This window comes from Equus quagga, chromosome 17 (assembly GCF_021613505.1).
Source record: "Equus quagga isolate Etosha38 chromosome 17, UCLA_HA_Equagga_1.0, whole genome shotgun sequence".
NCBI classification, from domain to species: Eukaryota; Metazoa; Chordata; class Mammalia; order Perissodactyla; family Equidae; genus Equus; species Equus quagga.
In genome coordinates, this window is record NC_060283.1 from 29,201,415 (window position 1) to 29,229,241 (window position 27,827).

The 27,827-nt window shown below is 45.3% G+C and overlaps 1 protein-coding gene across 9 annotated transcripts in view; it reads left to right on the plus strand.

Annotated features, from left to right (window-relative positions):
• Positions 1-27,827, plus strand: part of SLC1A2 (solute carrier family 1 member 2) — a 134,814-nt gene that overhangs the window by 93,615 nt on the left and 13,372 nt on the right. For all 9 annotated transcript variants that reach the window (XM_046643856.1, XM_046643857.1, XM_046643854.1 and 6 more), the window contains 4 exons: positions 956-1,082; positions 9,029-9,262; positions 14,322-14,516; positions 18,272-18,406. In XM_046643856.1, the coding sequence (XP_046499812.1) occupies positions 956-1,082; positions 9,029-9,262; positions 14,322-14,516; positions 18,272-18,406 (691 nt within the window). The remainder of the gene's footprint in view (positions 1-955; positions 1,083-9,028; positions 9,263-14,321; positions 14,517-18,271; positions 18,407-27,827) is intronic.

Sequence of the window (27,827 nt, forward strand, 5' to 3'; positions counted from 1 at the left end):
CAGCCTCCCAGGACGGATGCCCAGATGCAGGGAATGCGGCAAAAGCCAAGAGAGAGATGAGACCCAAGGAGGGTGTTGGTGTTGGTCCAGGACTTGGGCAGTTTGATGTTGATGTCAAGGTGGAGACAGAGCTCCTCATATCCTTCCGGCCTGGGCTTGGGGTTGACCCTGGAGGCTGAGGGGGACTGGATTTACATGGAAGTCACAGGATGTCAAGTGAAGGGAGAACAAGTCTGAGGGGCCAGGAAGTGGTAAAAGCTATGTTCTCTTTATTCTTCTGAAAAAATGAAAAAGAAAAGCCTTCTAACCATGTTGACCATGAAAAGAATTGTGATAAATTAATAAATAATAGGTTAAATCCAAACAAACTGGGTCTATTGGGATTTCCCAACTGTTCCGGATTTTGCATTGCTTTCCGTTTGATTTTTCGACATTCCTCCTGCCTCTCACATTAGGCAAGTAGCAATAAAAAAATAATTTTATGTTTAGGATTTTTCTAGAGTGAAACATTCCAGCCAGGGATGGATAACACCAAACCAATATAGCCTCAGCCCTGGCAGAGATTTTACTGGCTAATTGGTCTCTGCTATTCAAATATTGGCTCCAAAGGTTGCGTGATAATCCCCAAGTCCCAACAAGCCTGCCTGCGTTAATCTGTGTACTAACGGAATCTGCTCACACATGCTCTCCTAAGTGAGGACGAGGAAGAAGAGAGCACTTTTTCATTTGGAATGAAAATGAGTTCATTTCCTTCAAGAAACTAGCAGTGCTCCAGTCCTATCCTGGGGAAAGGCACTTTCAGTGTGAAATAGAATGCTTTTGTCTTTTAATGGCTGATTCATGGGATAACAGGCAGTGAGAACATGGCGCCACGCATGGGGAATGGTAAAGAAGGCCGGAGAAGAAACACCTACTTTATAATCTGTCCTTCTGTGTAATGTGATTCACCCAACAGGTCTGATAGGATTTTTCATTGCTTTTGGCATCGCCATGGGGAAGATGGGTGAGCAGGCCAAGCTGATGGTGGAATTCTTCAACATCTTGAATGAGATCGTCATGAAGTTAGTGATCATGATCATGTGGTAAGTAGGCTAGCTCTTACTTCACTGTGGTGCAGGGGTGAGAAGGTCTTGGGGTACCCAGAGGATACTGGAGCCCTCCTAGCAGGAAAGGGCGGGTGGGTGTGGACCAAATACATTCTCTTTTTTGGAGCTTCTCCTAGAAAATGGATCAGAAAACCATGGCCCGTGAGCCAAATCCTATCCACCAAGTGTTCTGTGTGGACTGGGAGTTATGTAGGGGTTTTATGTTTTTATGTTGCTGGAAAAATATCAAAGGAAGAATCTTATTCCACAACACATAAAAATGATATGAAATTCACATCCGGTGCTCAAATACAGCTTTATGGGCACACAGCCACACCGTTTGTTCTCTTATTTTCCGGGGATGCTTTTGTGCTAAATGGCAGAGTTGAGTAGTTCTGACCAAAACCGTGTAGCCCGCAAAGCCTAAAATATTTACTCTTTGGCCCTTTATATACAAAGTTTGCTGATTCGTGCCCTGAAAGAAAAAAAAAGACAGAGAGACAAGCTGGAAAAACCAATCAGTAACACTGAAGCTGAGCAGGAGCAGGAAAAAGTCAAGTAAACCCAAGAGAGTAGGGATCTGGCGTGACCCAGGGTGTGTGGAAGAACCACGGCTCCCATATTCTGGTGTCCCAAAGCAATGCTTCTTAGATCTGGGTCGCTCATGACTCATAGAGAAGAAAACAGAGGCCATTCTCAGGCCATGCAAGCAAAAGTGAAATCGAGGTGTGTTAGAACTATAAGAGCTCTTGTGAGTGGGGTCCCAGCCTCTCATTTTACAGAAGAGAAAACTCTCGTCCAGAGACACTAACTCTTGATTCTTTATCATCGTGATCATTATAATAATAGAAGCTATCATTTATTGATTTCCTTTTATCTGCCGAGAGCCATGATAAGTGCGTAACATCCATCAAATGGAATCCCAACAACGTGCAGAGATGGTATTATTATTCCCATTTTACAGAAAAGGCAACTGAGGCTCGTAGAGGTGAATTAACTTACCTATGATTATACAGCTAGAGAGAGAGAAAAACTGGAGTTCATACTGATATCAAAATGCTTGCGTAAGTGGGTGGGATTTTTTGTGTGAATCATGTAAGCAGTGTTGTCTCCATTTCCTGTGTGTTTGTGGTCAGTGGTTCTGAAATCCAGGGTAGCCCAGGAGAGCACGAGTCTCCACTCCTTCATCAAGGAGGCTGTGTGCCTTCAGTCACTGGAAACTTCTAGTGTTTTTACATGCATTTGTTTCAGACCCCTATGATGGTCCTGTATGCCTGCCTAGGAAAAAAAAAAAAACATGATTAGACCAAACCACATCTGTGTTCTTTTTGCCACAGGCATTCTGGGTTACAGATTCCCCCTGTCTGCATCTTCCTGTCCTACCCTCCTTCCTTTCTCCTCCTCTGATCTTCTTCCACTTCTGTGTGGTGACTTCCACTGAAATCCTTCCTTCTTTCTCTCTACTTCCTTTCTTTGACCCCCGCTTTCACCTTACCAGCCAGAAATCTATTATTTTTTTCATCACCACAAAACCTAAGCTAGTGATGTGCCTTATAGTAAGTTCTTACTAAAACTTCAGGAATGAGTGAGCTAGCTGAAGGCCCCAGGGTCTGAATCAGGAAGACGTTCTTCATGAGTTCATGAACTATATTTAATAGACCTGGCTTGTCCAGATCGTTGCTTAATTGTACTTATAAAACCTAGAAAAGATGCTAATAAAATAATGCGTTCTTCTCGATTATTGGACTGATTCTTCAACTTCCCAGGCAATACTAGATTTCTGAATATTTCTTTTGTGTGAAGAGTTAAAGTCACACACATAGTGATGCTGTAAAAAATATGTTTAAAGTCTTTCAGATCTGTTCTGAGCCTGCTGAGAGTTTAATAAATGATAATACATAAAGCAGAATAGGCCTCCTGCCATGAAACATTAGGATCTACTCTTGTGTCCTAGAATTTCTAGCAGAGTGAGCCTCCTTGCTCTAAATGTGCAGTTCACATTTCTGCATTATGATGCCAGTGATATGGGCAATATATGCAAGTTTCTTCTTTCATCCGCACCAAGGTCATTTCCTCTGAGCCCTCGATGGGAAGGGAATCTTCTAGGAAATCAAGTGAGTCATGGGATAAAGTGTAGCCTCCCTTCTCCCCAGGGTTGGAGGGTAGTGTGGATCAAGAAGTTTCCTATACAATGAATGAAAACTCCTAAAGATTTAACCTCATATCCCGGGAGTGGAGAGCAACTGTGAGTCAGGAATGAGACCTACGGAAGGATTTCTGACAGCTGTTCAGTTACCTCATGCAGGCAGACAGTCAGAAGGGTGTTACACGAGAGGAGAGGCCAAGTCCACACATTTCTGTCATTCTTTAGCTGCCTTGTCAGCATCAACATTTGATAACGATGTGTGTGAGAAGGTTCTGGATAAAACTGCCAACCATTCTTCAATGGACTCCTCAAAGATTAAAAAATCAGGGTTCTTTTGTATTCTTCTCCATGTGGTAGTAAGAATAGGAATAATAGAAATATAGCATTGAGATTGTTATTATTCTAATAATTATCATTGTTAAATTGTAACTTAGAGTTATTAAATTCTTGCTATATACTCAGTATTATTTCAGTTACCGTGCTCTACTTGTTTATTATTCAAGAGATAATTACTATTTTCATTATACTTATTATTAAATCATAAGTAAGATTTACCAAGTTCCTGCTATATGCTTAATACTATTCCAATTACTTTACCTGCAGTAACTCATTTATTCCTCACAATAGCACCTAGCAAAATAGGTACTTTTGTCAGCCCTGTTTTCCAGATGAGGAAACTAGGCACAGAGGTTAACTTGCCCAGTGTGGCACAGCTTAAGTAACAGGAGTTGTATGGAATTGTGTCTAACACAACTTCTGTCTAACTTCAGCCTGGACTGAATCCAGGATCCTCCTATTACTAGCTTTAGGTAAGTAAGGCATACTCTAAACCCCAATATCCTGATCTGTAAAATGGGTTCATCATAGAATCCATGCCATAGGGTCGCTGTGAGGATTAGGTGAAATTCTGACCAGTAGTCACAGAGCATTCTCTATGTGTCAGGCCCTGTCCAAGCACTTCACCGGAATTAGTATTATTGTTGTTATTTTGTGACTATCATTACTATCATCAACTCAACCCTTTGTTTCTTCATGTTCATTAATTCTTTAAGAAGCCTACATAGGCCTCTGATTCATCAAAAAAAGAAAAACCCTAATTTTAGTGTGATTTTCATATCCTCATTTTCTGCAAAGTTCTTAAAAACGTTTATTTTCATAATCTAAAAACTTAAACAGAAAGTAAAACTTTTTATAATCTAATCACTATAGGAACATAAAACAAGAAGTGAACTCTCTGCCCACTCTTCCAATTCTCCCTCTCAGTTAACCCACCACCACCATCCATCCACCCATCCACCCAACCACCCACCCACCCATCCATCCATTCATCCATCCATCCATCCATCCACTTTCCTTCCTTCCATCCACCCATCCATCCTTCCTTCCTTTCTTCTTTCCTTCCTTCCTTCCTTCCTTCCTTCCTTCCATCTATCCATGCATCCATCCATCCATCCTTCCCTCTTTCCATCTATCCATCCTGCCATCCATCCATCCATCATTCCATTCTTTCACTCTATAAATATTTTTTGAGTATGCCTTCTGTGTCAGTAACAATTTTAGGCACTGGTGATACAATGGTGAATAAGACAGAGTAAGATTCCTGTCCTCATGGAGTTTACATTCTAGTGATAGAAGAGAGGGAAAAACTAAAGGAAGCAAATAAGAACTGAGAGAGTAAGCAGTGCTACAAAGTCAAATAACAGGAAAGGGCATAGAGAGTGATGGGTGGATGGAAGTAGGGAGTGAACTCTATCAGGAGGGACCGGGGGAGGGCTGTCTCGGAAAGTGACTTTTGAGGAAGACCTGAAGAATGAGAGAGAGGCAGCTCCGTGAAGAATTGAGAGGAGAATTTTCCAGGGGAGGAAGCAGCAAGTGACAGGTTTTTGAGGGTCAGAATGAGGGTCTGGAGTGCGGTTGGTCGGTGAGAGAGGGATGGAAGGCCGTGAAGTTGGAGAGGTGGGCAAGAGGCAGATCCCACAGGCCTCTGTGATGAGTTGGAGTTTTATTTATTTGCAAACGGAAGTCCCTGGAGGGTTACCAAGCCTGGAGACTCTACAAACTGATTTTCACTCCATCCTGATGAAAAGTTCTGATCCACATATGGTAACTCTCAGCAAAAGTCACTCCTTGGATAGCCAGAACACCTTTCCCTAGCTGGACTGGAACAAATGGAGATTTGTGTTGCTTCCAGAGCCAAAGTACAGACAGCACCTTTAGGTAACTCTTGGGGTGTGTGTTTAAGTCTTTATTGACAGACTTTTCTAATTCTGAGTTCTCTTGGGATCCATCACAAACTGGTAGGCTGGCGTTGCTGTTGGAAACGTGTGCAACTGAACCAAAGTGGCTTTAGGGCAGGACTGAGGAAGTCCCTCCACTTACCTCCATTCCAAGCATTTGTCCCACAATCTGTCCTGTGCCTAAAAGTCCTGAATTAACTATTTTAGTGGGTTAAAACCAAAGGCCTTAATTGGAGATAAAGTAAATGGTTTCCAAAGGCTAACCTAGTAATATCTACATTTTTTCAGTTGCAGATCATATTTTATTCCTCAAAACACTGATTTCCAAACACATCAGAATTACCTGGGAAACTTGTTTAAAATATAAATGCCCCAAGGCTAGCTCCAGGAAATTCTAACTCAATAGGTATGTGGCGGCCCGGGGAGTCCATGTTGTTACCAGGCAGATCAAGTGAGTCTGAAGCGCGTGTCTATGAATGCACAGAAACACTGACTGAATTCTGGGTATGCTAAGTGCTGTGTTTAAATTTGTGATTTTGGAGTAGAGAGCAGACCTGGGAGGGGCATCTTGGTGGGAACCTTAGGATGATAAGGACTGTGAGTGGAGGCAAGAATGGATGGTACAACAGTAAGAAAAAGATACAGCAGCCCAGTCCTGGATGAATCAGTGGCTTTGAAAGCAGTGCCTAGAGCCGAGGACACAACCAGTCTCAGGGCAGCATGGAAGCCATTCCCTCCCCATAGCTCTATAGTCGTGTCCTTCTGATTTGGAAACTGGACCAACAATTACTGATCATCGCTTGGCTTCAGAACGCTCACTGGAGCCCTCAGCCTCTTTATGCTCTTTGGTTCATGGCTTTGTTCGTTTGTTTCACCTCAGAAGCTTTGAGTGGTGACCTTGGACCCTGGGCATTTGCCATTTTCAATGAGATAATTCATTATCATGGAAACCCAGGAACTCAGAAGCTCCAGATTCTGAGTGGAGGCTTAAGCGACTTGTTTTAAAAACAGGTGCAGGGAAGTAATGTAAAAGGCATCACAGAAGAAAGGCTCTTTCCTTTTCCTTATTAATGCTCATTCTAATCTGGGAGACCGAGGTGTTTGGGTTAAGTAGGGCCCCTGCCTGCCCTGTTTATTTACCCTAATACGCTGCCTTATGGACTTTGAATAACACTCCATTTAGAGTGAGAACTCATGTTTCTCCCAGCGAGCTGAGTGCTCCGGAGGTCACCTGTTACCTCTCTAACTCATTTGGCTTAGGATCAAACATGTTCTCCAGGGGGACTCCATAGCCAGGCTTCCTAGGCAGAGAGCCCTAAAAACATTTTCTCTCAGTTCTACAAACTGCTTGTCTCAGAAGAGCAGGAAAATGGAATGGCACCCAAAACAGCTCGTATTTGCGTTTTTTCTGGACATCTTTAAAGAGCGATTGGTGCTTGGGAAAAAAGCAGTCTCTTGGATTATGAAGATAAGTGCCTATTGGCTTTATTGGAAGATGTGTTCTGCTCGGTTGTTTACAATTCCGGTGGACAGAGAGGCAGCCCCTGAGACTACCCTGCCGCTCTCTGAGGTGTTGTGACCATGGGCGCACCAGGGGAAAATGTAAAGTGGTGGGAAGGCCAAGGATTTAATGACTTGGCTCCCTAACGCCTGCGGACGCAGCCCTCAAACTTTGGCCAGCCTTCACCCCAGGGAAAGGGTAGCTGGGAGGTGCAGGCTAGATGCTTCTCAGGGAAGAAAGCAGTTATGCTAACATTCTAACTAATGAGTGTCAGTTACATACCAGCTCTTTCAGGAGAAGCTTCCTCTTGAGAAAATATATTGCTCGTAAAAACATCCACAGTTGGGTGATGGCAGCCCGTGAGGTGTTTTAGAAAGCCTCATTAACTCAGACTTGACTCATTAAGCATGATGATGAGGGGACATGGGGTATATGCGGGAAGACAGAACATACAAGGGACTCCTTTGCCAGGAGTCAGGAAGCAGCGCTGCTGACAAGGATGGGGGAGGCGTTATTGACAGTGCAGACATACGCACGTTCAAAAACGTAATCCTTGCAGCAGCCCCATGAGCTTGGAGTGAGCCTCTCTGAGCCTTGACACGCTCATCTGTAAGTGGGAAGATGTCACTAACCAAGGTCCTGTAGCTGGTGAGTGGCTGGATGAGCTCCATGTCTTGCGTAACTGTGTCTATGACTCTCATCTGCTCCTCACAGCTTTTCTTCAACGCAGGAAAGGGCTCGCTCCAGGCACAGTTGCAGAAACAACCAAATCTGGCTTCGGTGTCCGTCTCCCTTTCTCGACTCCCTTAACCCTGGCTGGGAGCCCCATCCCGAGACTTCGTTTTCCCCACAGTGGTTCTCTGAAATAGGTTCATAATTCTTAATAAGGTATCCACCTTCCCACAAATATTTTCATTTTAGTCAGAGAGTATCGCAGACTGAACAAGTTCATGCTCTAACAACACCAGATTGGGCAAGAAAAAAGGGATGTTGCCAAACAGGCAGAAAGTACACTCAAGATGAGAGAGAACAGGGTTGGCTTGCTCAAGAGTGCAGACAACAGGCAACTGTTCCCAAGCTCTCTGTAAAGTAATACTAATGTAGAAATATAGAATAAGCTTACACAGGACAAACTGTACATGGAGAATTGTCTGCTGAGCTACAAAGAGCTACGATTGCTCATTAAAGAGAAGTGGTTTGGCTTGGTAGGGAAAAAACCCCAGTCGCGGAGTTTCACAGATCTGAGATTGCTCTCCTCCTGCTTCCTGGTTTCATGGTCCGGGGCCGGTTACTTAAGTTTTTTGAACCTCAATTTCCTCATTTGCTGAGTAGGAATAATGATACCTAGATCTTAGGGTTGTGGGGAGAATGAAATGAGGCGAGGTGTGTGGTGCTCTCGCCATGTTGCTTGAGACACGATGAACGGTAGCCAGCACGATTGTTAGAGTAAATGTGGAGAGGAGGCCTTTCAGACTTAGAGGTAATCAAACCGCATTTCTCTCAATGTACTCTTTGGCTCAGGTGGTTTTCTCGTTTTGGCAGATCTCTCTATGTCTGTCTGTTATTTTAATATATTTCCTATCTTCTGAGGCAAAAACAAAGCAAATTTACAAACACCAGTTGATAGCTTGGCAAAACTCTAATGGGCTTTCTGAGAAGCTCCAAATTTATTCCAAATTTCCAAGGGAGGAGCTGAGGAACAGAGAAATCAAAGGAGATTCTCAAAGACACAACCTGTGCGTCTCTCAACTTTAGCATGGTGCTTACCTAAGAGATGGTAAAACTTGTCTCGGCTATTCTTAAAAATAACTGAGCAACCAAGCTTGGCTTTGGGTTTTTCATTAGAGCGGGGGCCACCAGATCCGAAGAACAGATTTCAGATATGGCTGTTGGTCTGAAGGAAAATATAGCATCTGTTGAATCTCATGACCTCATTCAGCAAAGCTCTCTGTACAGAAATGGGAAGGGTTTTCCTAAGGGTGCAGTCCATGGGAGGGCCCAGATTTAAGTTCTGAATCCCATAATGATCTCTTTATTTTTTTTCTTTTGTGTTTTTCAGGTACTCTCCCCTGGGTATCGCCTGCCTAATTTGTGGGAAGATCATTGCAATCAAGGACTTAGAAGTGGTTGCTAGGCAACTGGGGATGTACATGGTCACGGTGATTGTGGGCCTCATCATCCATGGGGGCATCTTTCTCCCCTTGATTTACTTTCTAGTGACCAGGAAAAACCCTTTCTCCTTTTTTGCTGGCATTTTCCAAGCTTGGATCACTGCCCTGGGTACTGCTTCCAGGTAGAGAACACCAGAAATCACCTTTCTTTCTCTCTGCTCACTTTTTTGCCCTCTTTGCCAATTCCTTTTTTTCAAAACCCTCCTGCCACAGAGTTCAATGAGAACACTTTTCACATGTTATTAAAATATTTTTGAAAAAGGCGAATGCTTTGTATTTTTGGCTCATTCTAGGAACTTCTGAGCTTTCTGATGAACATCTTTGCTGGTATGCAACTGCATTGGAAACATGATCTCATATTAAATTTCCCAGATGAATGCGTGCTATTAATCTGCATACCTAATTTGCCATATGTAGTATTAGTTTACTTTTAAATGTTTTCCGAAAGGGTATAACAGGATGCTATTCTATTTAAGAAGTTCTTTCCCCAGTGATCTGAAAAATGCTATAAAAAAAATATCACTCTATGGACTAGGTTTTCGAAAGCAGGAGAACGAGCTTTTGCAGGGTAAATGGAATGTTAGGCAGGAGTTTTCAAACAAACCGGAAGTCAGTCCAGTCTTTGACCTCTGCGTGAACCTCTAACGGACCATTCTGCTCCGTTGATTTTGAGAAAATCAGGCTGGCGTTGATTTGACTTGACACCCACTGTGAATCCGTTCCTTTTTTGTTACCTAGTTCCAGTAGCCCGGAAGCCAACGAGGACTCCAGGGATATGCAGAGAGAAATATTTGGTTTTTGATGTCTTCTGGGACTGAATTTAGCAAAAAAACAAACAAAAATACATGAGAAACACCCGGCAAGTTAGAATTTCAAAGACTAAAGGAGTTTTATTCTTCCAGCCTGCAATAGTTGTCTATATTTCTGCACGTATATCCTTGGATTACAGCACCAAGACTGGGGTCGCAAGGCAGGTGGCAGGGCAGCAGGCTAACTCAGCAGCCCGTAGCTCAGCCTTCTCTCCGGAGTCACAGGTCCTTGGGGCAGAGCCTGGGACTGTGCACTGCTAGTGAGGTGGTTGTTCGTGACACGGGGTGACTGCAGTCCCAAGGCTCCTGAGCAGCAGCCAGATTTTCCTTAAATGACCTAAAAGGCCGATAGTGGTGATGACCTGGGAAGCCAAATTATATTTTCTTGCAAATCAATGAGAATTTGGTGCTTGTAGAATGTGAGGTTTCAGGAGAGGCTGCAATATATACGATCCTGGGGATCTAGGTTCTGCATTCAGTTTCCCAAGATGAACGGGAACACTCTACTCCCAAATTTCCTATTTCCTTCTTGGTCCTAAGTATCTTTTTTTTTTTTCCTGAGGAAGATTCTCCCTGAGCTAACATCCATTGCCAATCCTCCTCTTTTCTTTTGCTTGAGGAAGATCAGCCCTGAGCTAAGCTAACATCTGTGCCAATCCTCCCCTATTTTTTTGTATGTGGGATGCCTCCACAGCATGGCTGGTGTGCAGAGTAGGTCTGTGCCTGGGATCGAACCCCCGGACTGGGGCTGCTGAAGCAGAGCACACAGAGCTTTAACCACTATGCCCACTGGGCTGGCCTGGTCCTAAGTATCTTTATCCATAAAGATCCTCTCTCTTTGGAGAAAAATTAGATCCTTTTTTTTTTTTCAAAAATAAAAGCTATCATCTTTAGTTCTATTTTTGTTTTCTGGTTATGAACCTATGCTCATATTTGCTCATTGTGAAAAAAATCAGAGTGAATAAAATTTTGAAGAAGAAAATGAACGTTAATCACAGTTATTGTGTGACCAAATGATAATTGGTAGTAACCCTTAGTTAACCTTTACAGTGTTATATCTTTCCAGTTCTTACTATGTTAGATACTGTAAACTGCTGTTTTTCACTGGTCAACAGATCATGAAAGTTGTATTATATCTATCAATATAGCTCTTTCTACTGTTTTTTAAACTGCATGATAATACACTGCCTGTGCTACAATACAACCCCACCCCACCCTGTGACGTACGCTTAAGGCGTGTCTATTAAACAGGGCTGTGACAGGCATCCTTGTAAATGCATCTCTCCGAGGTTGTCTGATGATGTCCTCAGGAAAAACTTCTAGAAGTGGAATTTCTGAGTCCAGCGGAAAGCACATCGACGATTTCAAACATCACCAGATTGCTATTCAGAAAAGTACACTCGCTTATGTTCCACTAAGTGGGTGTGAGACGCGCCCTTCCTCACCCACTCCCGGCGCTTGAGAGGATCAGTCACCGTCACACTTGCCAATCTCATTGGTGAAAGATGATCTCATTGAATATGCATTTCTGTGATTCCTCGTGAGGGAAATGTCTTTCTGTGTTCTTATTGACTGTCCTTCGCCCCCCGCCCTGTGAATTGTTTGTGATCTTAATTTCCTGTTGGGGTATTCATCCTTTCCTGATTGGTTTTCAACCCTCTTCATGTCTAAAAATATTAACTCATGTATCATGTGTTGCAAATAATGTCCCTCTCCACTTGACATTTGTCTTAAAAATTTACAGTGCTTTTTGCCACTAGAAGTTTTTAATTTGTACATTGTTGAAACTGTCAGTATTTTGCATTAGTATTTAGAATTTTGATTTTACTCAAGAGCATCTTTTGATCTTTAAACTATTTCAAAAATATTATGATTATCTTTTCTTTGACTGACTAGACAATTATTCCAGTATATTTATAAAACAAAGTAAATCTTAAAGGCATATGGATGGCCCAAATTTGTATTTAAATCAGACAAATGCTTGGGTTATCTGGCCAAGGCCTTTGAGGACCCATTTTCCTCCTTACCTTGTATTTCATTGGAAAAAAGAAAAAGTAGTTTTAATCTTCAGTTAAAATGTGACTTTTGCCTGGATGTGGAATTCCTTTTTTTCAAAGAAAAAGACTTAAGGGAAAAAAGTCAATATGGCAGGAGTCACATACTAAGAATTAACTTTGCCATCATGATCAGAGGAAAAAAACACAAAGCCCCAGGACAGGCAGCTAAACAGCCTTTCTGCCTCCTCGGACGTTGGGCTGATAGGGATGTGGAGGGGCTGACCCCCTGTCTCAGTGGGCACAGAAGCCGGTGTCAAGGAGGATGGATGGAGGAGGAACGGCCCGAGACACACCTCGCTGCATCTCTCTGACTTCAGTGCATGCTGTTAAAACTAACCTGGAAAAAAAAGAAGAATCTCAATTATCTGATACTTATTATTAGCAACATTTGAAGACTGTCATATGGCCATTGAGTCAGGAGCCAAAAAATACAATGACAGAAAGTCGGCCAGGCAACGCAGGAAAGAGTTGAAATTCTCAAGTCCCAGTTTGGATTGGCTGGGTTGATAATGGAATTTTAATTCACAAAGCCTGTCCAGTAGAGAAACTGAGAATATTTTCATGCCTTACCAATTATTTTCCCCAATCTATTTAATTGTCTGAAGACCCTATGATAACATTTTGGGGAAATGAATGCAATAATAATAATGTATTCCGGTCCTCCCAGAAGTGACCTTAGATTCATATCATATCATCATTGAGAATCCTGGCCACCAATCGTGGCTGAGCAGACATCTCAGACGAGTCCTAGTGTCCTGGAAACCCTTCAAGGGGTCCTAGGAAAGGGCAGGGTGGGGGAGCTCTGGGGGTGAGAGGAATAAAAGGACGCTAACATCTCCTTAAAACAGCTGGGGCAGCAAGCCAGGTCAGATGGCATCCCCACATGTGAACGAGGCCAGACCCCAACTTTTCTCCCTGGGTTTATAAGGTTTTAGTAAGGAGAAGTCTCCAAATATTCATTTCTTCTCCCTCCCTAAGACCAAGGAGGAGGCATGAGACAGACCCCTGACCTGAAATCACAAAGAATGTTCCGGTAAGATGACTCTGGCTTCCCTAAGGTTGCGATTAGGAGCTCATGGGTCAGTGGCTTGATAAGATGCAGATTTAGGCGACCCTCACGGTAGGGCTTCTGGTTCCTTGGTTCTGTGTAGGGCCTGGAATCTGCATTTCATTTAGCTCCCCGAAGCCGATGGTCCTCTCCGACTCTCTGAGAAACCGAGACTTCTGCAGGTGTCTTTGTCCAGCCTGGTGGGAGCCCCGGTTCTGACTACAGGAGGAGAAAGTTCTGACTAAGGCTGGAAGTGCAAGAGAGGAAAAAGTGCCGTCTGCATTGGAGGTTTTCCAATTCACTTTGCTAGGGTTTGAATAGAAAAAAAATCGAAAGAGAAGGGACCGCAAAGCACTCCCATGGCAGTGAGTGTTCTGCGTTGTTTTCCAGAGTACTTAAACTTTGAAGCAATCCACCAGCCCTCCCACGCTCCTCTGTCCACATGGAAATTATATTCTGGCCTCCAGCATCCCAAGTCTCCTATTTTAGAAGACCGGTGAACATGTCAGGAGTTCTGGCATTTGAGGCTGCGTCATGTGGTCATGAATTCCCATCCCACGCCCGGGAGGAGTTGGGGTGAAGTCACTCCACATTGGGTCTTTGATTAGCTTTTCTGCCCCGTGTCATTGGAAAGACGGTAGAGTCGGCCAATGACCATTTATCAGGGAGTTGGACTGTCTGTGAAGGTCCTCAGTGAATTTCTAGAAGCTCGGGTTCAGGCTAAATGTGCCGTACATGTTTGTCCAGCATTCTCAAAATTAGCAGGCCCAGCTCAGGGCAATTCCCAGGGGCTGGACGCAATCCATGTAGTCATCTAGTTGGAAACAGCATTGCTGGCATGAAATTATGGGTCATTCAAAAATTCCTCATTCCACTTCACTGTTGACAGCTGATTCTTTTCTGACTTTTTTCTTTTTCTTTTTTTTTTGCAGCCCAATTAATGTGGGCAATCAAATGGGCTTTAATATTTACTCCAAGATAGAAACAGTGACCAAAGGAAAAAGAGAACTTGAAGCTTTGAGTAGATCTCAAAAACCAGGACCAACAAACGTATTTTGCTACCTATTAGCATCGTAATAAGATTGAATTTGAGCCTCCAAATTGCTGGTTTTTAATTTGGCTTGAGACACTGCTTTTTTGCATTCACATTACTTGACTGGAACAAAAGAACAAAAACTTTCTGGTGGCATTCCAGTTTGTGCTTTGTCCTGCTCCTCTAAAGTGGACGTAACTCTTGTCTCTCTTCCTTTCTGTCTTTGTCCCTTAGTGCCGGAACTTTGCCTGTCACCTTCCGTTGCCTGGAAGAAAATCTAGGGATTGATAAGCGCGTGACCAGATTTGTCCTCCCAGTCGGAGCAACCATTAACATGGACGGCACGGCCCTGTATGAAGCGGTGGCCGCCATCTTTATTGCCCAAATGAACGGGGTTGTCCTGGATGGAGGCCAGATTGTGACCGTGAGGTGAGTGAAGTGGGGGGGGTGAAGCGCTGAAGGAACCTTTGCCCCGTCCCCTTCCACTAACTCCGTTTCCCGGGGGCCACTTGAACTTCAGTCCCTCTGGCAGAGAAGAGATGAAGGAAATAACAGAGAAGGGGAATTGTTGGCAGTCTCAAAGGGAAAAAATTGTGACAGGAAAGAAGCAGACTCATACTAATGCCTTCTGTTTGTATTGCACATGTGAAATTGCTTTGGAAATTTGCTATTATTTGGTTTTTTAACAAGCTTGTGATGTTGCGAGGCACTTATTTCTATGCCTACTTAGTAGATGAAGAAGCGCAGGCTTCAAGGGACATGGCGGTCTGTCCCGGGCTCCGCGGTTAGTAACGGGCCAGCAGGGCTGTAACTGGGGCCAGCGTCGACTCACTCTGGATCCAGTTTTTCTTTCATTAAGAGGTACTCCCTTCAGCCTTCCAGGAGATAATGTCAGAAATGATGAACTACTGGAAGGAAGAGATTCCTTAATACAAAATAAAACATTTTATTACAAACAAATAGTAAATATTTTTGTTTTTACTGAAATTATTTTTACCATATGTATTCATCATTTTAAAAATTCAGAAAGGACACTCTCCCAAGGGTCTTTAAAAACACATTGCTTCTCCCTAAACTTAGAGATTTCACCTGCGTCATATACGAACTTCTCTAACCCTCACACCCACCTGTGAGGTGCGAACTTGTCTTGGTCCTCTTGAGCTGCTGTAACAAAATCCCACGGACCGGGTGGCTTAAATAGCAGATGTTTATTTCTCACCGTCTGGGGTCTGAAAGTCCAAGATCCAGCTGCCGGCAGATTCGGCTCCTGGTTCGTCCTCTTCCTGGCTTGCGTATGACGCTTTCTCACTATTTGCCACCAGCCTTTCCTTGATGCACGGAGAGAGAGCAAGCCTTCTATGTCTCCTCTTATGCGGGTGCTAGTGCCATCGTGGGGGCTCTACCCTCATGACTTGAGTGCCTCTCAAAGGCCCTATCTCCACATACCAGTGCATTGGAGATTAGGGCTTGAACAAATCAATTTTGGGGGGACACAGCTCAGTCCATAGCAGTACTGTATGGGAGCGTCAGTTTTCTCATCTGTATAATGGGGACAATAACCACACATTCTAGGAAGGTTGAGCGTATCGTACCTGGTACACAGTTACCTGTCCATAAATGTTTGCACTAGTATTATTACTGTATTGATGTTCAATAAAATACAATACTCCTAGAATATGAGAGAAAAACGTGACAGTGACATAGTGAGTGCCGTGATGTTCCTCAGTGGAAGACATGCTTCAGGTCAGAGTCTCAAGCTTCCCAATCGTGTCCTAACAGACTACGTGTGAGACTGCCAACCTCCCTTGCTTTAGGACTCAGAGATGAACAGAGCTCCTTCATCAAGCCGCTTCTTTTGAAGCCAAGCAGAGATGATTCCGATCCCTGAATTTTTGGCCTTGATGGTAACAATGCTTCCCGCTAAGTTCACACCATTAGATGAGAACTTAGAGATGGGAGAATGCACCAGTGACCAAGTGATTGGGATTCACTAATTCACAGAGTTTTCATTGTGGGGAGGGATCAAGGGACATGAAGAGCCCTCGTGGCACTGGAATCCAGCAGACGAGTGTTCAGATCCCAGCAGATCATGTTCAAGCTGCATGGCCCTAAGTTTCTGTACCCATCCGACCCACAGTTTCCTCATGTGGGAAGCAGGTGAACCTGCTGTAGGTGCCATATGTACCTTGCAGGGTTACCGTGAGGTTCTCCAATGGCAATGTGGGTGTACTGCCTTGCACAGCATCCAAGAACCAGCCCTAGAGAAGTGAGCCTGGGGAGTGGAAGGACAGGAAAAGCAGGAACGGACAAAGGGACAGAAGGGTGGTCACTGCCCAGGACGCTACTGCAGGGCTTAGGACTCCAGACATTCCGCCCGCAGTAGGGTGAGGGTATGGTTGGGGTGGAGGAACAGAGGGGGAACCAACTGCCAGGAAGCATTCCCTTCACAGGATTTTATTCCCCACAACCAAGAGGTGACCAGACAATGTGCCCACAGTGCAAAGGGATGTGTAAGAGTGACTCAGAACAGAAACAACTGGCCTTGTAAATAAAAAGGCCGAGGCCAAGGTCGTTGGAACTTGGGAAGTTCCCCTGCCCTGGTGTTCCATCCACGTCGGGGAAGTGGCTGAGAATTCCCACCTTCCAGCTCCCGGGGCTTCAGGGAAGTTTTCATTACAAGGCAGCCTCGCTCTGCAGAGATCTCCCAATGAGAAGAATCTACATTGTTTGGAGGGTGCAGTGTACCCAGTCTCTTCTAAGTGCTTTTTATTCATTAAGTCCTGAGGACCCCGTGAGTGAGACAACATTATTGTCTCCTTTTTTACAGATAAGGAAATGAAAGCAAAAAGAAGTTAAGTAAGTTGCCCAAAGTTATGTAGTTAATAAGTGGCAGAGCTGGGACTTGAACCAAGTTGTTCAACTCCAGAACCTTCAGTGGTAACCACCACACACTCCTCCCCTCCTGTGACCCAGAGGGATCTGAGGAAAATGGCGTTCTCTAACCGGGACACCAGCTCCTTACTGGTGGGGCAGGGGAAGAGCATAGATGGGTTCTGTAGATCCGACCCAGGGGAGGTGTCTTTACTGGGACAGGCCTAAGTCTGGGAAGGATGGCAATATGGATAAATAGCACAGCTTTCGTTTTTTCATAGGTGAGATAAATTCCGGTCTCTCCCGACTGTAAGACCCGGAATGCTGTGCTTGGGCACACTGATGGTCTGGACTTGGTTAAACTCAGTTCAGGAAACTGATTCTCAGGTTGGAGCCAGAGGACATGTTCTAGAAACTCTAGAATTGTATAACTGCAAAGAAAGCAGCCCCCCTTTTCTTTTCAGCACCCACAAAAGCAAGTTGGGAATCTATATTTTCAGAAACGTCCTTCCGTTTAGAAATGACAGCTTTTATAAATGGCATCCAGAAAAGAGGGAAAAAAAAGTCATTATCCTCTGCTGGACCACAGTGCCTGGACAGGGCACCTGAACCCTATGTAAACTCTCTTCCAGAGACAACTTCGAAATAGTGCTGGGCATGCCCTTAGCATGACCTGGAAAGCAAAGGATGAGATGCTTCAAAAAGAAAACCTCCTGTTAGTGATTTCATTATCATTTCTTGGCGCCCTCTTTCTGAATAATGTATTTTCCAGCCCATGGGGAAACGTCCAGGCATCTGAAGCTTAATGTCATTTGGAATCTGTTGATTTGTTCCCCCGATGTCCACTCCGTTGGGTCTGGATGTTTGTTATTCTGAGTTCTCATGTTAACATTGGCAGTGGCCTCCTCAGACTCTTGCCACGTAGTCCAGAAGTCTCTGGTGCTCACAGAGACGCAGGGGTGTAAGCAGAAATGAATGCAGGGGTGTTCCCGTGGGAGGATTAAGGGTGATTTGTTTTTCTTCTTTAATATTTCCTTGCCTACTTTTACAGCCATGCTTACTTTCTTTGAGCCCTGTGATCTGTTAGGCTAATTGGATGTCATGATATGGGGATAAGGCTCCAATCCATGAGTTTATTGAGCAGAATCCAAATAGACCCTCATTCCAGGGTCTTGGTACTCTAGATTTCTCTACTCCTTGGGAAGGAAAAGGGATTTTACGACTGCTGGGAAAATTGGAGCTTAAAATTGCCAGGGGTGGCTTTGCTGAGGCCTCTTTCTCTTCCCATGACCTGGCCTTCTCTGTTCTCACAGCCTCACTGCCACGCTGGCGAGCGTCGGCGCCGCCAGTATCCCCAGTGCTGGGCTGGTCACCATGCTCCTCATTCTGACGGCTGTGGGCCTGCCAACAGAGGACATCAGCCTGCTGGTGGCTGTGGACTGGCTGCTGTAAGTGTTTGCAGATGGGGTTCTGCTGGGGACGTGAGTACTACCTCCCAGGGGTGGACAACAAGCAAGGCTGCAGCCAAGATCTTAGCCAATCCCCATGGCAACTCCCTCACTTCCTCCCTCCCTTCTTCCCTCTAACATTTGTTGAATGCCTACTTGGGAGCCAAAGAAGAAAAAGATAGAATCTTTGAGGGCCTTCCAGTCTAGGGGAGGAATCAGATAAATTATAATACAAGGTTGAAAGCACAGATGTAAGGAACCAACCACTGATGCATGAAAGGATCTCAAAACATTATGTTCAGTAGACAAATCCCAAAAGAGTATACACTGCATGATTCCAGCTGTAGGAAGCTCTAGGAAAGACAGTATAGCCTCCAGCCATAGAAAGAGGTCAGTGGTTGCCCGAGCCCAGGGGTAGGGGTGTGAGGATTAACTGGGAAGGGACATAAGGAAACCTTTAGGAGTGATAGAATGTTCCATGTGCACAGGTATACACAGGTGTCTACATTTGTCAAAACTCATCAAATCTTGCACCTAAAATGGGTACATTTTATTTTTTTGTGAATTAAACTTCAATAAAGTAGGTTTTAAAACAGCACAAACATAAAAGGATAGTGATAGAGAGAGGCACCCATCCCAGTCTTGGTTGGAAGGGCAGAGTGGAGAAATCAGGAAACAGGGAAAATGGTTAGTGAATCTGAGGGATCACTGTGTGCTAGCGACTATGCTGAGCATATGACATCTTCCTCTTATCACAACCTTCAAGTCTGGTCTTATTTCTCCCATTTTATAGATGAGGAAATTGAGGTGTAGGGAGGTGAAGTGGCTTGAGAATGAGATGAGGTTTGACCTTAGGTCTGCTTGGTTTTGGAGGCCACCACATTCATAATCATGGCCATATTCAAGCGTCTAAAGGCAGTGAGAGCTGAGCGGAATCGTAACTGGAGGGTAGAAGTTACCCAGGTGTGCGGAGGCGGAGGGGGAAATGGGATACTCCAGTCAAGGCCAGCCTGCACACAGGCGCCGAGGCAACGGTGCGGGGGCCTCTGAGTGGAGTATTGTTGGAGTACAAAGTGGGAGGCAGGGAGTGGCGGAAAGTGAGGCAAGATCGACAGCCTCGGCTGCCATGCAAAGAAGATTGAACTTGACTGTGTACACACAGCCCTGCTACCTTTCCCAGTGTATGACACTCACTTCCCATTCACAAAGGTGGGCCGGGCTAGCCAGATGGTCCCCAATAGGGAGATTGGAATTGATCCTTGCTAAGGGCTAGTTTGGGCTCTGATGTTCTGTGGATGTGCTCTGATGCCCCCTGTGCAGTCTTGGAGCTAAATGACAGGGGCTGGGGGATTCCAATGACTTCAACGTCAGGGGTGCAGAGTGACCAGTGCTGGCGCAGAGGTCCGAGGCCCAAAATGCCCACACTTATTTTTTAAACAGCCCCACATGCCAGTGACATTTTTCTGACATTTATTGGCATAGATTCTTAGAGCCAGAAGCCACATTTTATGGACTTGAGTTTACCCCATGCTAAAACAAGTTCCTTTCCCCTACTCGCATCCTTGCAAAGAGAGAAACATGCAGGTGGCTGAAGGGAGGAGGGACATGTGGGGTCCAGAAGGAACCTGCTCTCTCCGTAAAACTTGCCTGCTCTGGAGGTTTCGGTTGGAAATGAGAAGTGGCTCCCTGGACATAATCTGTTCAATCCAGGAGGGCTGCGAGGAGGGTCCTGCACCTTCCTGACCGATGTTTTCCTTGCCAGACAAAGACCTTGGAAACACCTTCAGCGGAAGGTAAAGGGCAAATGAAGTGACCTCCTATCTGTTCCTGCCAGTCTCTCTCGGGCGGCAGCATGGTCCCTCGTGCTAGCTTGGTTGTTCTCTGTGCCCTGTGCTGGCCCCGAGGGCAGCCTTTCTCAGGACGTCCATTGAGACAAGGCAGCCATGCGGACAGCCGAGATTTGGTGATGGCGTGCGGGTGGACGGATTGAGAGTGAGTAGGATGAAAGAGACAAAGTTGTGGGGTAGGATTTGGTTGGGAAGGAGGACAAAGGGGAAATTAAGACATTGACAATGGTTTGGGGACAGAGCACACAGTAGGAGCTCAATAAATGCATGCTAAAGTTAAGCACAGAGTTGCTGTGTGATGCCCAGGGGCCTTTGCACACAAGAAGAAAGAGGGAGCTCTTAACTCCCACCTGCCTCCCCTGTGACTTTGGTCACTGAGTCCTCTGCCTCTTGAACCTACTGCCCTCATGTTGTCATTGAGCGTCCCCTGCCTGCTGCCACCACATTGCCTAATGTCTTCTTGTGCTTGTTTCTGGGTCCTGAAATCCACCATTAGACTTGCATCTTTTTAAAAATTGTTATTATAGAGGCTGCCCCCCTTCCATTACAATGCCAATGCCTTTAAGTGGAAAAATGCACTCATATTATCAGGAATGAAGAAAAAGAGCTGATATTTGGTGGGTACCGCAATGTTCTTTACATCTGTTTATAGTTAATCCATAAAGAGCCCTATGGTGTGTTTCACGGATGAAGAAACTTGGGATCAGAAGGGTCAAGTGTCCCACCCGGGCCACAGGAGAGCTTGTGTGGCCAGGTCCGGGCCCTTCAGTCCACCCCATACAGCTTCCTAGTTAGCAACAAGCGGATGTCACAGTGGGGAGGAGCAGAAAGTCCAGAGTGGGAAAGGACGAAGACAGACCTATTGAGGTCACCCTGGTTCCAGAAAATTTTTGGTATGACCTGCTTTTTTCCCCTCCCAGGTTTAAAATAAAACAAAAAGCCTAAGTGGGGACAGTCAAGGTCTCAGTCACTCTTAGAATTCAAGTCATTTGCTTCCAGGCCTGTTGGATGAAAGTCAGTTCATGAAACATTCAAGACCCTGCCTACTCTGACCTAGATGTTAGCGAATGGAGGAAGAGGGCCGGTCCGCCTGATTGCCCCACACAGGTGCTTACAGGCTCACACTTGCACAGAGAGCAGGGCGTCCTAACTCCAGGGCTGAAACGTGCTAGCAGAAGGGAGTTGGCCGAGCAAAAAAAGTGATGATACATTCGGATTAACCATATTAATGAAATTGTCTACGAGAAGACTTGATCCCAGGCTGGAGCTGGAAAGGAAGGAGTGAATGAAGAGCTCTCCTCTAGTTCTGGAGTCTGATCTCAGATAGAGGGAGGCCCTATGATCAAGGGAAGAAGGGCAAGGAGGCAGGAACCCTGGGCCGCAGCTCTGCATTTCCTCTCTGTAGGGCTTTGGACAAGTTACCGAATCTCCAGATTGAGCTGCGTCATGTGTACGGCGGGAACAGTAATTTATCAGCTTAAAAGCAGAGTCTAGACCCAACGCCCTTGAAGGCCTTGCTAGTTTTAAGACCTGGACTAGGATTCTGTTGGTATTGGATGTTTGTATACAAATAAGCATGAACGTCCCTTTTAAGGAGAAAAGAAAAAGGGAAAGTAGAGGATCCTGGGAAAATGTGCATGGGGATCTGCAGCTAGGTCAGATCTGCTTTGAATTAGTAATGGTGGCACATTCTTTCCCGCCAGCAGGAGGAGTTCTGGAAACACGCTCTTGGTCATGGGCTCCGTGGCCGTTGGGTGCCCATTAGCGTGAGGAGGGCAGGGAGATGAGTTGGACAGTGTGCCGGTCATTTCCTCGTAAAGTAGTCTGTGAAGGAAAAGCAGAGAAGAAGAAAGGGGGGATGTCTTTTTCCTCTCTAGGTAAGGTTTGTAAGCTTTCATAACTCGAGCAATTTTCCAGTTTTAAAACCAAACAAAGCCTGCAGTGACATTTAATGTGCCACAGTGTTTGCCAACTACTGGAGACCGGCCAGCCTCGTTACTGCCCGCCAAGCCCTGGACGCTTTTCAGTGGGCAGGCTGAGCAGCTCTGTAAATGTCAGGGTGAAAACCAAGATTCTGGGCCCTGAAAAGTGCCCAAGTCCTTGAACACCAGACGAGCAGGGCTAGTAAAACCAGAACCTTCCCCAGTGTGCAAGGAGCCCTTTGTGTCAGGAATCCTTGGTGGATGTTTATAGGAGATCTCGCCCATACCTTCCTCTCTCTGAAGGAGGCAGGATGGAGTGAAAACCGGGAGCCAGTACCAGTGAGAGGTGATAAATAACTGGGTCTGGCCACAGGTGGGAAGAAAAAGCCAAAATAAAGTGAAACCCAAGTGGATCCATGCCCCCTTATCAGATTGCTGGTGAGATTATTTCCGGGGACACATCGCTAATTGGGGGATGTGCTTGAGATGGCACTTATAAGGAAGGCCTTAAGGAGCCTCCACCCTGCAGGAGGGCCTCTGAAGCTCCCCGTTAGCTTGCCTCCCTGGAGGGAATAGAGCGTTGGTTCCCAAACTTGAGCTTGCCCCAAGATCTCCTGGAGATTCGGCAGGTCTGAGATGGGGCCCAAGGACTGGCATTTCTGACAAGTTCCCAGGTGATGCCAACGGTGCCCTCAAGGGACCTTGCTTCCAGAAGCAATGGACTAGACACAGGGAAGGGGGAGCGGGAGTTCCTGATTGCGGGTATATGTGCACCTCTGCTCTTTCTTGAGTATCCATTCAGTGAAAACAGACCGAAAGGACGCAGGATACCGATGCGAATACTTAGCAAGTGCCCCTTAGATGTTAAACATCGTTCTAAGTACTTTACATGGACTTGTTTAAAAGTCACACCAAATTATGAGGCAGCTAAAAGTATTATCCCCGTTTTACGGCTGAGGAAACTGAGGCTCAGAGCAAAGAAACATCTCAATTTAGTGGAGATTAAATGGCTGAAATGGGGTTGAAACCCAAACGATCTGGCTGTTCCTTGGGGGTTCCAGGCCCGTCCATCTGGGTTCTTGTTCCCTTATTTAAGACACACACATGCATGTACACACAGGCACATAACTGATTTAATCCCCACTCCACGTCTGGGGGAAAAGAGAACCAATTCCTGCATCCACCGTCTCTCTGAAGATTCTGGGTGGTCGTCTCCAGATTCCGTTTAAGTTGTTTGCTTTGATGCTCTTCTTCCACTGAGTCCTCTTTCCTACGCCTTCCCTTATCTCCAGTCTATGTCAACCCATCATGGGATGGGACTCTTTTCTACTAAGTCGTTCCCTGCCCCCTAAAATGAACCCTGACTCCAGGCAGTATCATTGCAGGTCGGGCTGGGGGCAGGGGGAGATTGGGGGTGTGGCCAGAGTTCCGCGCAGCGAAATCACGCTCTAATGTAGCACAAAAGAAATATATGCTCATGGAAAAACAAGACGGGGCAAAGCTCAGGAGAGTTATCAGACAAAGAAGAAAAGTTCTCCCTTCGCTTACGCTTGAATCTCAAGTCTTCTTTCTCTGAAGTAATCACTGTTAATAATTTCAGGTAGCACAGAAAACAAAAATTTAATACTAGGCACCCATTTTCTTTTAAAAAAAATCCTTTGGTGTTGCCCACCCAGGAGCTTCTGTCTACACGTGTTCAGCCCCACCTCTCCCTCCTTTGCTGGGCCTCCCGCTCTCGTCCCTGTGTCTTCCCCCGGCTCTCAGGACACCTCTCTCGTTTTCTATGCAAGGAAATTCGGCCTCTCTGTGTCTCGCTCCTCCTCCTTCTAGACCTTGGCTTGCATCCTAACTTTTCACCACTGAAATAGCCAACCACATGACCGTTCTCTCTCCAGAGTTAAACTGCTTCCACCTCTTAGGCTAACAATCCATCCCACCGGCCTCTTCCCGTGGTCCACACCCGCCGACCGGCCCCCTTCCCCCCTGCCCCATGTCATAAACAGATGAAACATGGTCTCAGACCTCACAGGGCTTTAGTCTAGTCATGGGGACAGATATGGTCCAAAAATCCCAGCAGAGTGACCTAGGTGCAGAAAGAGCAATGTGTGAGACTTGGGAGAATCAGAGTGGAGGCAATCTGCTCCCCTTTTCCCTTAGACCGATAACGGTAACCACAATCAGCAGCTAACGATCGAGCCCTGAGTCTGTGTCAGGGCTTTGAAGCCTAGCAGAGGACCTCTGGGCTGACAAGCACTTGGTCACACTGGTAGTCAGTGTCTTCTCCACCTGCCCAGAGGCGGGCGTCACTGCCTGTATTATACGAATGAGAAAGCTGAACGGCAAAGGCTGAGTAACCCATCCTGCTGGAGCCAGGATTGCAATCCAGGCTCGAATCCAAAGTTCCCACTCAACCAGTGCTTCCATGGGCCCTCCTTCCTTCCCAACCTCATGTGGCTTTAGCCCTCAGATGCCCAGAGTCCTGCCAGCCTCCTCAGGTCTGGGGCCTCAGGTGACCTTCTGCCACACTGCGCACCCTGCCTTCTGAGAGGCAGACATCATGGTTTGTTTCTACGAATGTTAAGTTGAATCACATGAAATGGCCAATGTTTGACTTTTTTGGAGTCATAGAAATGGCAGTTTTGTATGGTTCAATCCAATGCAAGGGACCAGATGAGTTTTGAGTGACCGTGTTCCCTTGGCTCTGTTCTTCGGTGAGAACCAGGACTTTCAGACAGTCCCACCATCTTCCTGCCAGAGGGTCTATACTGAGAGAAAGCAAACAGAGAGAGCCCCTTGGCAATTGCTTTTCTTCCAGGGAACCAGACCAGGGCCTCCATGTGTAGCAGCTCAGTCAAGCCTGGTGGCCTCAAAACAGTAGCTATATTATCTGTAGTGGGTCCATTCGGGGAGAGGTTCTGCTCTCACCTCTGCCCCCTTCTCCCAGGCTTGACATGCAGCATCTAGACCCAAGGAGAGGATCAAACACTCTGAAGTTCTTTTTACCAAGCAACCAAAAAGCTCCTGAGGCCAGCAGAGTTTCATGAACAGTCGGGGCTGGTTGTGAGAGAAAATGAAAGCATTTGCCCGTGGAGAAATTTTCCACACGTGAACCATAAATTCCCATATCCTGCTTTTGGTCAGAGTTGGACTTCCCCAGAGTTGGTCAGACATTCCCCTGGTGGCCTCAAAAGCAAACCAAAAATTCTTCTATCTTCTGTCTCCTTCCATTTGCCTTCTCTCCCCTCATTTCTCAGCCAATCTTGAATAAGTTGGTTATACAAAATGTCTGCACTTCCTCTCATTCAATTTTCTACCCATGGCAAGCTGGCTTCTGTCCCTGCCTCTGTACTGAAACTATCCTTGCCAGGTCAGGAATGGCCTCTTTATGGCTAAAACCAAGAGACACTTCTTTTCCTTATCTTACCTGACTTCCAGGCAGTAATCGGCATCGTCCACCATCCTCTCAGTTTTGAAACACGCTTCCCCCACCCTCTTCTAGTTCTCTTCCGCCTTTGCAGGCTTACTCTTCTGCCCATTCCTTAAATGTTAGTCACCTGCAGGGTTCTAGACTGTGTGTTCTTCTCCACATTGTTCAAATTTGGTTCTATGACTTTACTAGGAAGTGTGACTTTGGGAAGACAATCTCTCTGGGCCTCAGTGATTTCATCTCTTAAATGTGGATAATAGTACTTTGAGTTGTAGTGAGGAGTAAATAAGGTAGTAGCTATAAAGTACATCCCTACACATGTGAAGTTTGATATAAATGGTAGTTACCATCCTCATCATCACCACCAGCCTTGGTCCCTCTACTTGCCAATAAAGGCAGATTCTTCTGGGCCATGAGATAAGTAGGTACTCAGAGCATTCCTCTTGAAGACTTTAGCGCTCTGTAATTTAACAGTTGGTCAAGGGTGTTGGGTGCGTGACTCAGAACACGTGCTGGGAGTGATCAAAAGTATATTTAAAAAGCAACAAAGTAGACCACAGCTATATGACGGACAGATAACACAACTGGTTGGTTAGGAGTGCCTCCACAGGAATTGTCCTATCAACAGGGGTCATGTTTTCAGGGGGAGACAGTAGCTTAACTAGGCATGTTTGGATGTTCTACATAGGAGGTGCCAAAAATATATTTGAATTGACTTGATAAGATTAATACTAATATTGAGAATACACATCATATCATAATTAATGTTTTGTGAGTGCTTACTAAATGTCTGGAACTGTGCTAAGCACTTTGTTATCTTCTTTAATCTTCACAGCAGTCCTTATGTAGTGGGCATTTTTATTCTTTCCATTTTATAGACTAGGCAACTAAGGCTCCCAGATGTCGAGTATGATCAGGGTTGTCTGACAGGTAAGGGGAAAAGCTGGCCTTTGAACGCAAGTCCGGCTGCCTCCAGAGTCCAGGCTTTTTCTCAACTCCTGTCATGTGTTCCTTCTCCTACCCTTATACTGGGGCTTCTCTGCAATCTGCATGTCAAGTGCCTGATTTTGTGGGTGACCTCAAGATCCAGTCTTCATTCGTGTACAGACTCTGTCACCCTGAGGCAGATTCTCCAAAGCAGGTGGGAGGAGAAGAGCTTTCTGAGACGGAAAGATGCCCCTGAGAGTTGAAGTCGGGCTCTGATCTGTATTTTCTCATGGGCAACATCTTCCTGTTTGAAATCAAAAGATGGCTGGCTCACAAGCTCCTTGCGAGGGAGCCAGGCGAAATCTTCCTAGTGCAGCTTCATTATTTTTATTCTCTAATGAGAGATAGATCTGATCATCGCAACTAGAACTTATTTTAGGCCTTTATTCCCAGAACCAATCAAGGTTTCCACTTTGCCTTTAACTAATTCTAGTATCCTCACATTTTTTTTGGACTGAAGGTTAGAGTGTCCTGGACTAAAATGTTTCAGCAGTATCTTTACCTAAACTCCTTCCTTTTTTTTTTTTTTTTTTTTTGTAGTTTTCCAGCATCCTTCTCTTTAGGACTTTGAGAATCTCATAAACATGGTCAAAAGGACTCTTCACACTGATTTGAACTTATGGATGAGATAACACAACTTATTCTTCAGAACTTAGTTTTCCTGGTGCTGACCTTCTAAGAAAGAGAGTTATCTACCATCTTATTTTTTTGAATCACAGCTTGAGAGGCAAGATTTGAGGAAGGATTTCTCTTAACACTTCCTGGTTCAAGAGGCACTCTGGGAGATTCAATTATTTTAGGTTAATAGAGAGAGCAAGAAAAAGTGTTTTGGTTTTTCCAGGACACATAGTCACTACACATATTGGTCAGGGAGAAAACTGTGGTTGGGTTTCTTACCCCAAAGCTGTATCTGTGTAATGTGTATGTTGCAAGGACACTGGGGTGCGGGGGGAAAGGCAGCATTAGTTTTGATCGTTACAGAAAGATGAATTATCTCTTATGGGAGAATTCACGGGTGGCCTTGCCTGTAGAATTAATAAATAAAATAAGCATAGGTAAATTAGAGTCTTTGAGGAAGAGTTTAAATCAAGAGGAACGGCTGGACACAGCTAGGAGTATCTGGAGCCTGGGCACTAATTCCGAGATCCAGACACATTATTTCCCTCTAATTCTTCCTCCCTCTTCCTCCTTTTTCTTTGCTATTGTTTATTGAGTACTTATCATTCATCAGACATTTT